This window comes from Tenrec ecaudatus, chromosome 1 (genome assembly GCF_050624435.1).
Source record: "Tenrec ecaudatus isolate mTenEca1 chromosome 1, mTenEca1.hap1, whole genome shotgun sequence".
NCBI lineage: Eukaryota > Metazoa > Chordata > Mammalia > Afrosoricida > Tenrecidae > Tenrec > Tenrec ecaudatus.
The window spans coordinates 143,195,767-143,209,477 of NC_134530.1; the positions used below are offsets into that span (position 1 = coordinate 143,195,767).

General features: G+C 43.1%; 1 protein-coding gene and 1 pseudogene across 4 annotated transcripts in view; both read right to left on the reverse strand.

Moving 5' to 3' along the window:
- LOC142436963 (microsomal glutathione S-transferase 1 pseudogene) lies at positions 1-1,753 on the reverse strand (annotated as a pseudogene).
- A 1,093-nt stretch (positions 1,754-2,846) lies between these two features.
- WDR47 (WD repeat domain 47) overlaps positions 2,847-13,711 on the reverse strand; it is a 69,401-nt gene continuing 58,536 nt past the window's right edge. For 3 of the 4 annotated variants that reach the window (XM_075558984.1, XM_075558981.1, XM_075558976.1), the window contains 2 exons: positions 6,632-6,850; positions 2,849-4,569 (listed from right to left, as the gene is read on the reverse strand). In XM_075558984.1, the coding sequence (XP_075415099.1) occupies positions 4,427-4,569; positions 6,632-6,850 (362 nt within the window). In that variant the 3' untranslated portion in view covers positions 2,849-4,426. Of the gene's footprint in view, positions 4,570-6,631; positions 6,851-13,711 lie in introns of all 4 variants that reach the window. The other variant, XM_075558990.1, reaches the window with a different exon arrangement.

A 13,711-nucleotide genomic window follows, 5' to 3' on the forward strand; every position in this document is an offset into this window, starting at 1 on the left:
TTAACAAAAACAAACGAGACGTTGTCATATGAGTCTCCTTACAAATACAATCTACTTTTCAGCAATCCATAACGCCATTGAAAATGTAACCCCAGACCCAAGACCCATCTGTAGGCAACTGGACATCCCCTTACAGAAGGGTTGCTGGGAGATGATGAGCCAGTCAGGGTGCAGTGTAGCAACAATGAAAAATACAACTTTCCTTTAGTTCCTAAATGCTTCCTTCCCCCACTATCATGATCCCAATTCTACCTTACAAATCCAGCTAGACCAGAGGATGTACACTGGTGCCGATAGGAACTGGAAACAGGGAATCCAGGGCGGATGATCCCTTCAGGACCAGTGGTGAGTGGTGATACCGGGAGGGTGGAGGGAAGGTGGGTTGGAAAGGGGGAACTCATTACAAGGATCTGCTGTGACCTCCCTGTGGGGATGGACAGCAGAAAAGTGGGTGAAGGGAGGTGTCAGACAGTGTAAGATATGACAAAATAATAATTTATAAATTACTAAGGGTTCATGAGTGAGGGGGGAGTGGGCACGGAGAGAGAAAAAAGGAGCTGATACCAAGGGCTCAAATAGAAAGCAAATGTTTTGAGAATGATGATGGCAACAAATGTACAAAGGTGCTGGATACAATAGATGTATGTATGGATTGTGATAATAGTTATATGAGCCCCCAATAAAATGATTAAATAAAAAAAGAAACAAACTATAACCCCATATCCAATATTTTAAAAAGCCAAACCTGTGACTGGCTGGGGAAGGGGCGTTCAATATGCACTTGTGTAGCAGATCTGTGCTACAGCCAAGAGTGTGACACTGACATGCAGGAGTGCTGTAGACAGATCTGGGTCACCCAAGGAACAGAGGGGGCCCATGCCAGGGAAGGGCACAATATTTTCAGAGTCATTCCACTTTGTCATCTGTCTGAAGATACTTCTCAGCATTTTCCCCTTTGCCAAATTGTGCACAGGATTCTGGGTTTGCTAAAACCTTTTTTGTTCCTCTAGAATGCAGTTGTAGTCCTCATAGCATCATTTTCGAAAGACTAGGAGGCAAAGGCCATGAATACTTCGTTCTCGGCTGCTTGGGTGAGGTCAACCATTTTGGGTTTTCAATTTGGGGCTGGAATTGTGAATCTGCAGAGGAGGAAAGCAGCAAACTTGTCCGGGGTAAAGTAACTAGCATGGACGCTCGCTAACAACCTTTTTAAGCATTCGTATCTGGCAAATAATTCAGTACATTTAAGTGTTGCACATGTTGTTTAATGTAATTGTTTTTAAAACATGAATGTTAGGAAAAATAAAATTGGAAGCAGACATCTGAATCTGCCAAAAGTTAACCTCTGCAGTGTCCCTCTACAATCTAGCCTCCCCCACCTCCCACAACCCCACTGCAAAGGGTTCCAGAGTGAGCATTTCATTCCTCCTGTGACTTTACCCACACCTGCAAGAGTCGATTCACAAAAAGAGAAACGAAGTCCTGACAAGTACAGCATGAGTGAACACGGAAAGCGTGATGTTGAGTGAGGCCAGTCAGTCACGGAGACAAATATGCGCTCACAGATCTGAAACAAGAATGTGCCAATGGAAGATCAAAGCGCATTAATGGTTACCAGGGGCAGGAGCGAGAAAGGGAGAGCCATTGTTTGGGAAGCAGTGTGTATGGGGATGGGAAATTTACAATGGTCATGGGTGGGTGATGATTACACAAGCTGGTTAATGTAAGTGATCTCATTGAATTGTACACCTGAAAAAGCATTCAGTTGGCAAATGCTGACTTGTGTATATTTTTACTATCATAATGTGCATATTTTCATTTTAAATTAATTCAACATTAAAAAAAATTAGGGCAAAGAATGTACAGATGTGTTTTATACAATTGATGTATGTATATGTATGGATTGTGATAAGAGTTGTATGAGCCCCTAATAAAATGTTTTTTTAAAAAAGATAAAAATTGGGGATGACAATTCAGGAAAAGAGTGGAGGGTTCTCAACTCATTAGAACTAGATCACAAGTTAGGGCTAGATGATCCTGTGATGGAATCCAAATTATCAATGGGCAGAAATCTGAGCATTGAGAATAAAAGATTACTTCCAAAAAAAATTAATTCAACATTGCTACACTCAGAAGGGGAATCCCTGGGTGGCACAAACAGTTCAGAACTTAATTATTGGCTCAAAGGTCGGTGGTTCCCACCCACCCAGAGGACCTTAGCCAAAAGGTCCTTTTGCATAGAAGGGGTCGCCCAGCCAATCCACTCCAAGGTGACTAACACATGCAGAAGGTAGTGTGGAAAGCATGAGGAAGACATTTATTAGACAATATAGATATTTATTGAAGTAAACTGGACAATTTCTAGTGTTTATTATCTAATATACTACAGTAAAACCAATTAATTGCATACCCCATAGCCTGGCGGACCATAAAAGTTTTCTGACAGTTATGAAGGTAGAATACATTATTTATTAACTTTTTTACCCTAAGTTGAGCTGGTCTGCATCAAGCAATTGCCCTTTCTCCTACTTTTAAACTAAGCATTAATGGTCTGCTGATAACTGAAATGTGAAGTTGAGAATAAAAAGAAATTACTTTTAGCGGAGGTCCCTTTTTTATACTTGAGATGTAGGGAAACTAGGTGACTATCAACCTCCCACAAGCAAACTGGATTTCATTTCTCTCTAAACCACTGAATTCAACATAAGTGTTGTGTATTAATCCATTTTCATGATGCAGCTGGATACAGTTTTTCTATAAATCTTACATGATTAAGTAGAAAGTGTTATGGATTCGTCAAGTAATAAGTAATAAGTAAGGTCCTGGAAGAAGTTGAAAAGAAACAAATTGCACATGAGGTGTACTGGGCCGTATTACCTCCAGGTAAATTTGAAAAATATCACCCTACATTAATAGCCAGAGACAGTGAGTGTGACCCCTGTACCCATGTGTATGATCCTGTTTGCAGTTAGGATTTTGCCTCTGTTGTGTTAGTGAGTCAGAGTGGAGTAGGATCAGTCCTCAAGCATGTCATTCTTGAGTTATAAAAAGAGGAGAAAGGACAGAGCCCCCTCGGGGAAGGCAGATGTCAAGGAAGGCCACAGAGTTCCGAGGACCCTCAAGGGTTGATGGCAAGAGACGCACAGAAAGCGTGTGCCCGGATGACAGATGAATTGGTGTATCCAGACTGTAACTGGGTATCTGTTCTTTCAAGTCATCTGCTGTGCGTGTGGCTCCATGCATCAGCAACGCTATACACTGAGAAACAGGCCAGTTTAGGTGTCAAGAGGTCTTTATTGAAATAATAGCACAGTTACACTTCTAATCCCCTTTCCACGTGTATACAATAGATTAAAAACGCTGGCTACATACAGTGTACAGACAGTTCAATAATTAGAACCAACTCAAATGCATTTAAAATAAATAAAATAGGCTATTTAATAATTTAAAGTAAAATTACTGTACCGTATGAAAATAAAAATACATAAATGTTAGGATCTACAATGCTGTAGCAATAAATCATTACTCTGCATTACATAAAACAGTACAAGGGCAAAAACTCAAGTAAGTTTTTGGAGTGCAAAATTTTAATTTCCCATTTCAAATTATCATGCAGAATAGCATTTCAAGTCATGCTCCGGTTTATGGCAAAAATTTTTCATTTCTTTTAAGGAGGATAAATGCCAGCCAGTAAATTCATCGTGCCACCCAGTACTGCACCACGAACTGCTGCCCTCTGCTTCCACAGGGCCATTTAGCTTGGTGGAGCCAAGAAATGGAAACTGACAAGGCTCAAAAGCAAACAGGTGCCTTTTAGCATGAAACAAAATAATGTCATCAAATAATAGTCATAGCTCTGGCCTAATTAAAAAAACAACAACTCTGAAGCAGTTTTCTCTCCATCCTGAAACTCCTTAATGATCCTCAGTGAAAACAACCATATAACTGTAAAAATCCTCACCTCTAGCTGACAAGTGATACAATAGCATGGGACTGTGGGGAGTGAAAGTAAATTTCTGAACACCTAGTTTATCTGTGTAGAACTTGGCTGCGTTACATACGATAATATACTTAGAGTATAGACCCATTTCAGTGTGTATACAAAACTGTCATTAGGCAAAGACAAAGGAATGCATTTAATACTAAACCGTAAGCGCGTCATTCACCATGGCATGGCGTGCACGCTGAAAACGGGAGAGCTCTTCCGCAGACTTTGGCAACAAGACAACACACAGCTGGTCACACGCTCACACAGAAGCACTGCAGACCACCACCACCCAACACCTAGCAACGGGGCACCTGCTCACGAGGGGCTTCCTCGTGCTGAGCCACTTCCTGGTCAGTCTACGGTCTGCAAACCTGCCTTTCCCATCTCAGTAGTCTTCAGTGTGTGTGCTTTCACTGCACAGACTGACTTGGGTGTCCTCTAGCCATTGTAAGTCCAGAGGGTGACAGTTCTGTCTGCAGAAGATGACAGGAAGGACAGATCCTGGGTGTGCCATCTACACTGAATCACTTTGTCCTTGTGCTCCCCGACCACCATGATAGGAAGCTGCTTAGTGAGGTCGCCTAGATTAAAAACGAGAAGAGATGTTGATTATTGTACACAGTAAGTACATGTATAGATTTTACAGACTCCTGGTCCTTCATGACATTACAACGTGAGATATCCTACACTGCATTAATAAACAGGGAAGTCTGAACAGGGATCAATTACTGGATACCTAGCTGCGTTACCAGTGTTTGGTGGCAGAAACACAGCAACGTGTGACACAGCTGCCCACTCCCTGTCCCCAAAGTCTTGCTCATCTTGGCTTCTCGTTACTGCAGTGCCACTCGGTCTCTGTCAAAGTGCCAGACCAAGTCACCGGCACCTAACAACGACGACAACATCTCTATCTCCTTTGTTGGCTTTCCTTCTCTCGCTGATTTTAGTCAGCAAGCTTGGTGGTTCCCAGGAGTCAGCCCTCAGATTTCCTCTGTTCCCTTTCTACCTCACATGGTCATTGGCGTGCTTACAATTCCCAGTCTTGGGGAGGTAGAGCTCAGACTAGTATCCAAATGTTATTTCATATCTCATTTCGTTACCTAATGGTATTGTTCTGTGGCTGTTGATTTTGACTCAGAGCCTGCCCTCTGGGGTGTCCTGGGCTCTAGTTTCGATGGGAGCAGATCTTGAGTGACTGACTGGTGGGCAGCCAAGTGCTCAATGACTGCAGCACCAGATCCCCTGAGGATCTGCTAGTCATCTTCAATGTCACGTGTCCAAAGTTGATTTTCTTGCCTAAACCTGCTCCTCCACCACCGTCTCTCTCACCTCAATTAATGGTACCATCTTCTAGAACAGGGGCTCTCAACCTGTGGGTCACGACCCCTTTGGGGGCCGAATGACCCTTTCACAGGGGTCACCCCATTCATAACAGTAGCAAAATGACAGTTATGAAGTAGGAGTGAAAATCATTTTATGGTTGGGGGGCACCACAACATGAGGAACTGTATTAAAAGGTCACAGCATCACGATGGTTGAGAACCACTGTTCTAGAAGCTTATGCCAAAACTAGGATCATCTTTGGTTTCTTTTCCCCTCATAAATGGAACTAGATCTCAATTTCAATCACGTCACCACCTCCACCTCTAGCATTCTAGTCCACGCCATCTTCTCTTGCTGGGCCATTCTAACAGATCCTTCACTGACACTTCTATATGGCTCCATTATGCTTCATTCTTGCTGCACAACTCAAGAGGGCCGTTTTAAACAATAACCCAGACCCTCCCTGTCACTCCTCTGCTTAGACTCCTCCAAAGGCTTCCCATTCCAGAGCCAATCTCTGTTTGTTCTTCCCCACCTCTCTTCCCCGAGTCACTAAGTTCCAGCCGCACTGGCTTCCGGCACTGTCATGAGCATGCCGAGTGCCTTCCTGCCGCAGCATCTCTCTCTTTGCCAGGCTCTTCACCTAGGATCCTGGCATGGCTTGCTCGTTCTCACCATTCAGGTCTCTCTTCGGATGGCACTTCCCAGAGGCACCTGCCCTAACTCTCCATCCTCTCTAAAATTGCCTTCCCAGTATCACCTCCCCAGGAGCTCAGCTACCTAGGCCCTCTTTAGAGTACTCGCCAGTAGCCGGAACCTCACAATTCCCTAAGTGTAGGCTCCACCAAGGAGGGGGTATCAGTCCGGTTCCTCTCTCTGCTGTTCCTACTTGGTACAACTTAAGTATTTGCTTGATGAATGTTTAAAAATAAAACTAGATATTCAAAACAATGACACAGATTGCACATTAATGAGTTGCTTGAAGTAAAAGCAAGAAAGTGCATAAATATATTTTAGCATCTGTTATCATAATAAATAACATATAATAATAACATAATAAAATGACTCACTGTTAACAAATGTGGATTTTTAAAATATTTTAAGAACATTTAACAAAAAATAAGATTATTTACTCTTTATATTTGCCATAACCCAGATTATCAACATCCTATATAAACTGGGCAATAAATAATCTGTGTAATCAATATTATAAAATTAAAATTACAAAATGTCAAAGTCAATTGTACTAGATTAACAAGAAGCAGGATTCCAAATAGCAAGCAAGGGACTGGAAACAGGTGGGAGGTTGATCTAAATTACCTTGCAGGTCTGTCACCTTTATCTTCATATCATAAGACCCCGTTAGCAGGTAGTGAGCTCCAGGAGAGAACCGAACAGAGCGAACGTCACTGGAGTGAGGATGATAACTCTGCACCATTCTTCCTCCTCGTATGTCATACAGCATGCAGCTAGAGTCTTCTTGGCCTGTGGCTAGGAGACGGCCACTGGGGTCTACGGCTACCGACGCCACTGCGCTGCCTGTGGCAGGAGGGATGTAGGTTTCAATGTGGAAACATCAGTAGGTAAGATGAAACACCGCTAATTACAATCGCTGAATCATGCATACAGGAGTAATTTAATGTCGCCTCTCAATATGGTTCCAGTTATGAGAAAACGCAAACTAACGGCGATACGCACGTGCTTCTTCAGAGGAAAGCCTCTGGGGAGAAAGCCCTTTGCGGGGAGGGGTTTGGAGAAACACCCTCCTAAATTGTGTGACTGTACTATAGCAGGTGAACCACACCAGAAAAACATCTTTGCTAGTCTAATTGTTTCACTGCTGGTAAAGTGTCTAAAAACACTCCCATACCAGAAATCCAAGATGGATGAGCCCTTCAGGACCAGTGGTGAGAGTGGTGATACCGGAAGGGTGGGGTAGAAAGGGGGAACCGATTACAAGGATCTACATATGAGCTCCTCCCTGGGGGACAGACAACAGAAAAGTGGGTAAAGGGAGACGTCAGACAGGGCAAGATATGACAAAATAATAATTTATAAATTATCAAGGGCTCATGACGGAGGGGAGAATGGGGAGGGAGAGGGGGAAAAGAGGCCTGATGCCAGGGGCTTAGGTGAAGAGCAAATGTTTTGAGAATGATGAGGGCAACGAATGTACAAATGTGCTTGACGCAATGGATGGATGTATGAATTGTTATAAGAGATGTAAGAGCCCCCAATAAAATGACTTTAAAAAAAGAAGAAAATGTCCCCAAAGCAACATGTGATTCACTGCCAGCATGAACAGACGCGAGGAAGCGGAGTCTGAAGGCTGGAGCCACACTGTCGTGCACGTGCTCTCAGTGGGGTGACAAGTGCCTCAAGTGGGCAGGAAAACGACGGCTCTCAGGAGAGAAAACAATAGTAAGCATTTCAAAGTTCAATCCTACGCAACAAATCTTGTTTCTTAGAACTAGATTTATCTCATTAGGAAAACACGAAGTTAACTTTTCTTCTGGGGAGGGCAACTATGAAAACAAAGTTGAGAAACGCTGCTGTAGACAAAGTGTGTGCGCGCGTAAGAGAATGTTATTTCCCTGAAATGTTGACAGAGGTCAGAAGAGGGCTGCTGGCAGAGGAGCCCTGGTGGAGTGCCAGGTAAAGACCAGCAATTATGCTCAGGAAAAACTCTAACAAATGTTTTTTACAACTAATGTCTAAGGGCAGGTAATCCGTTTGGCTGGAGTCACTTGGTTTAACCAGTTAACAGTCCTGACATGAAAGGCAGGTTAGGGCCAGCCATCGAGTACCTGGCACCCCACACTGCAGACTTTGAACTTGCTCCTCTTGTGGACACTGAGGCATCATTGCAGATTTGAAAGCAAGGGGATGTTCTGATCCAAAGGACACCCTGGGCAGATTAAGGGAATGTGAAACTAACGGACAGACCAGAAAGGAGAACTAAAAGATACGATGGGGCAATAAAACAATGAGATAAAAGGGGCCTGAATGAGGACACACAGAAAACTTTCAGGGGGTGTAAGTTTCACACACACACACAAACAAAATCTATGGGTTTAGCAATTAACTACGTGGGTGGAAACCAAAAAGGAAGTGAAAAAGGAGTCCCAGATTTCCAGCCTGGTTGAATGAGAACTATGGGAACCATTGCCAAAAGGAGGGAAGGTGGGCAGATGTGGGCTGTCAACAGACCTCTCCTCATCTTTGTCTCCCCAAAAGATGTGCCAACATCAGACTGTTTGCCAGCACCTGGTGGGAATTCATATGCTTAGAGATATTCTCCCTGAAGGCGTCTGGTCCGCTGTAGGTGGGGCTCACTCCCTACTGATAAGGATAGTAATTGTTTCCATGGAGAGCCAAAGTGGTCAAACCTGCTCAGTGACATCCAAAGTTAGGTGGCCTTCCTGAATCCAGGAGCCAACCATCTTGTCACATGTGTACCCCCAATTCCTCCCCTTCCTATTGTGTATACCCTTAGATCTCCCCCTCTTATTACTGTATTACCTATAGTATAACCCCTTCCTGTGACATATGTCTTTATCTGTATTTAGGGGGCTTGCATGCCCCCAAAAGATATACTAAGCCTTGGTTAGTAATAAATCTGTCTCTCTCCCCTAGTCCCTGGTTCCTCTCTCCCCGGCCCTCGCCCCTCTCCCCCAGTCACTCTCTCCCCTACCATTTCCATCTTCCACATCTCCACGTGGACTACCAAGCAGGGCTGAGGGGAGCACGCTACCATGAAATGTGTCTGCCTCCTTTATTTCACTCTCTTCTCTCTTATTCTCTAAGACTTTACTATAATCTTTACATATTATCACTGTACAATTGCGCCTGCCAGGCCTGTGATGATTTGTTAGGGGCTGGCTCCCCTGACAGGCAGAAGAACCGACTTGGAAGGGAAAACGAGGCTAGTTTTACACATGCACAATTCTGATAGCAACAGAAATCCATTTTCAATTCTTCAGTCCAGCTCTAATACCCCATGATAGCACTGTATCTACTGCTGCCTTTGTGGAACTTAACATTTACTGGAGGATGCAAATACTACATGCAATACATAACTTTCTAGGAGTGATGGCTTATGAACGGAAGAGAGGAGATTCGGTGGGAGAAAATAATGGTGAGATTCCACTGAGGAGAGTCAAAAAGCTAAGAGCTAACAACAAGGAGGCCACTTCAGGTTAAGGAGAAGACTGTACAAAGTTGGATAAGAAAACTCAAACACAAACTCATTGCCATGTAGCTGATTCCGACTCAGAACGATCCTGTGGTTTAATTCTATGTAGGAGTAGAAAGTCTCACCTTTCTCCCTTGGAGAAAACCCTAGCCAAAGCCGAACCCAGATTCAGCCAACGAGGCCACCAAGGCTCCAGTAAGGGCAAGAGGAGGAGCATGAACATGGGAGTGAGAGCCGGAAGAGAAAGGAGGTCGAGAGAGGGAATTTTTTTGCAGGGCCAGTTCTATACAATTATTATACATGTCAGGACGGGCATGACCCAGTACAGGGGAGGCTAATACTGCGAGAGAAGAGATGACCCAGAAACTGATGTTTCTGAAAGGAGAGAAAAGGAGCTGAGAATAATTTGGATAGCCGGTGGAGAGTCAAATTAATGATAGGGAGGCAGAAAATAAGTGAAATAAATAGAGCTACTAAGTGGGAAAATAGGCAAGACAAAACAGTAAGGGGATGAGCAGCATTTACAGCAGGCCCTGAGTATCCACGGGGCTGGGGCCTTGGGAGGAGACGACTAAAAAGCAATTAGTGGTCAAAGTAATCCCTCAAAGGCTAAGAGTAAAGTGCTATTTACTCAGCATTTCCATTATATACTGTTTTATAAAGAATTAAACCAAAATCTCACTGCCATCAAGTCCACGCAAACTCACAGTGACCCCACAGGAAGGGTAGAACTGCCTCTCTGAATTTCCAAAGCTGTGACACCCCACCTTTTTTTAATTGATAAATTATTTTTATTTTCATATCCGCTGTCTCCCTTCACCCATGTCTCTGCAGTTCGTCCTCCTGGGGTTATACTTCAATCATTGAAATCAGCTCCCCTTTTCTCCCTCCATCTTCCCCTATCCTGATAGTATTGCTACTCTCATTATTAGTTCTGAAGGGTTTATCTGTCCTGGATTCCGTGTGTCGAGAGCTCTTATCTGTACCAGTGTACATGCTCTGATCTAGCCGGATTTGTAAGGTAGAACTGAGGTCATGACAGTGGGGGGCAGGAAGCATTAAAGAACTAGAGAAAAGTTGTATGTTTCATCAGTGCTATACTGCACTCTGGCAGGCACTCCCTTCCTTGTGACCCTTCTGTGACGGATGTCCAATTGTCTACAGATGAGCTTTGGGTCTCCACTCCAATCCCCCTCGTTTGCATAGAAATGGTTGTTTGTCTTGGGTCTTCTGATGCCTGATACCTGATCCTGTCACCGTGATCACACAGGTTGGTGTGCTTCTTCCATGTGAACGTTGTTGTTTCCCTGTTAAATGGCCACTTATTTAACTTCAAGCCTTTAATATCCCAAACGCTTATCTTGTAATAGCTGGGCACCATCAGCTTTCTTCACTACATTGGCTTTGGGCACCCATTTTGTCTTCAGCAATCATGGGAAGGTGAGCATCACAGAATGCCAGGTTCTTAGAACAAAGTGTTCTTGTGTTGAGGGTGGACTTGAGTAGAGGCCCAACGTCTGTCTGCTACCTTAATACTTAACCTATAAATATATGTACATAGACCTATTTCCCTATTGTTATATATTTACATATGTGTAATATATTTACATATGTAAATGCCTGTGTTTATACCTCTATAATGCCTATGTTTATACCTCTATGTCTTTTGCCTCCTAGTTCATTCCTCTACTTCCTTTTACTTTCCTCCTGTCCCACTATCAAGTTTAACCTTCATTCAGCCCTCTGTACGTCCTCTCGGCTACATTGCACGTTTCTCGACCCTCACCAGGCAGTCTATACCCTCCTCACCATCGATCTTAGATCTCTTCCTATTCCCTTGTCCCCTCTCTTTCCCCCACCTCCTCCTCTACCCTGACCCCCGGGAACTGTCGGTCCGTTGTTTCTCCTTGGGATTGTTTATCCTGACTATCTTATACAGATATGAAGAAGATAAAAACAACCTATGAATAGGTCCAGGTCTGTGTGCTGACCCTCATGAATGTTTTCCGATCGGGTCTGATGCCGCGCCAAGCACTGCCCCCCGAGTCCCAGTCTATTTGCAGAATTCCTCGGGGACTTCGTTGCTTTAAGAGTGTAACTCAAACAATAATAATAACCAAAAAAAGTATTGCTTTATAAAGCTGTAGAAAGTTTTATTAAACAAAAAGATTGACGTAAAAAACAAACAAAACAAAGAAGAGTGTAACTCTTGGAGGAAGGGGGATGTATGGGGGAACCAATCACAATAATCGACGTATGGTCCCCCTCCTAGGGGGACGGACAACAGAAAAGTGGGTAAAAGGAGACAGTGGTCAGTGTAAGACATGAAGGAAAAATAAGAATAATTTATAAATTATCAAGGGGACATGGGAGAGGGAGGGGGAAAAACGAGGTACTGATACCAAAGACTCAAGTAGAAAGAAATGTTTTGAAAAAGATGATGACAACATATGTCCAGATGTTTGACATAATGGATACGTGTATGGATTGTGATGAGGCTGTAAGAGCCCCCAATACAATAAAAACTAAAAATTAAAAAAAAGAGGAATATAACACTATAAGGAGTAAGAAGCCTAGTCTTTCAAACTGCTGACCTTGCCATCAGCACCTAACACATAACCACTACACCACCAAGGCTACTTATTAATTCAAGTAGCTCAAGATGATTTACACAAGAGGATATGCAGATTATATACAAATACTGCCCATTTTTTAATAAGGGGCTTGAGCATTCAAATCCAAAGGGGTCCTGGAACCAATCCTCAACAGGTACTAAGGGATGACTGTACATGATTAAAATGTAAGTCATGATGTAAACACTGAGTAGTGAGTGACCTAGTCAACACTGATATGACTACATCCAAAGATCAGAGGGGGGGCAAGCAGGAAGGTGGGTGGGAGATAGTAGGCATTGGAAAGGGACATTAAAGAGTTAAATCTTCATCTTCTGTTGTGAGAAGTCAATCATAATCTTTAAAAATAAGATTATGGGCATGCTACTTAGAAATAAAGGAAATAAATGCCAAAGAAGACCTGCTACGAAGGTTAAAATGGCTGCCTCTGAGGAAAGGAAATGAGAGGGGCTTGGAAGGCAGAGGCTGGGACGCCCAGAGCAAGGTTGTTTTTCTTAATAAGTCCTTTGGACATGTTTGGCTCTTTAAATAAATCTTGTTACATTAAAACCAAAACAATCAAACTCACTGCCACCGAGTCAATTCCAACTCAAAGCAACCCGACAGGACAGACTAGCACTGTCATTCTTGACAGGAGCAGAAAGCCTCCCCTCTCTGCAAGGCTGGGCTTGCAGTTTGTAGCCCAAAGTGAAAACCGCCAGGCCACCAGCGTGCATATGTTATGCATTAGCTTTGACCATATACAAGCTTACCTTTCAACAAGTCAATGATGACATAAATACGTGTACATACACAGACACACATCCATGTGTAGACATACATGTGTGTGCATCTCAAACTCAAGCTTTCCGTACCAAATCATTTCTATTTTGAACCAAAGTGCAGGAACATGTCCATAAAAGCCAAAAGAAAAGGCAGTTAAAAATTAAGAATTTAAAACAAATATTTACACTTGGAATACTACCTTAAAGTTGCTACTAAACACTAGAAAAGGCAGAGGTCGCCCGAAACAAAAGCACTGCAATGGCAGGACCCTGGATGCTGGTAGGAAAATACCAGTGCTTTAAAGGTGATACAGTGCAGAGCGTCAACATGGGCTTACATAGAACCCAAGAGACAGGAAGGAAGTTTAAAAACCCAAGCGTGTGTTCTGTGTTCCTGTGTGTGTGTTGGTCTGTTTAAAGGACAAGGAAGTTATCGTATATATAAACTTTTTGTTTCTCTATTTACAAAATGTTTTTAGAAGATTAAGTCTGAAACTGGTATCTTATGGGAAAAGACAAAAGAGTAAGAGTAGGAATAAGAGATGTCGACAGTGTAGCATATGACAAAGATGAAGGGTTCATGAGGTAGGGGAAGTGGGGAGGGAGAGGGGAAATGAGCAGTGGATATTAAGGGCTCAAGTAGAAGGCAAATGTTTTGAGAATGACGAGGACGGCAAATGTACAAATGTGCTCGACACAATGGATGGATGGATGGATTGTGATAAGAGCTGCACGAGCCCCCAATAAAATAATTTTTTTAAAAGAGTAGGAAGAAAATGAGATGTGCTTTTTTCTCTTACAATTAGAG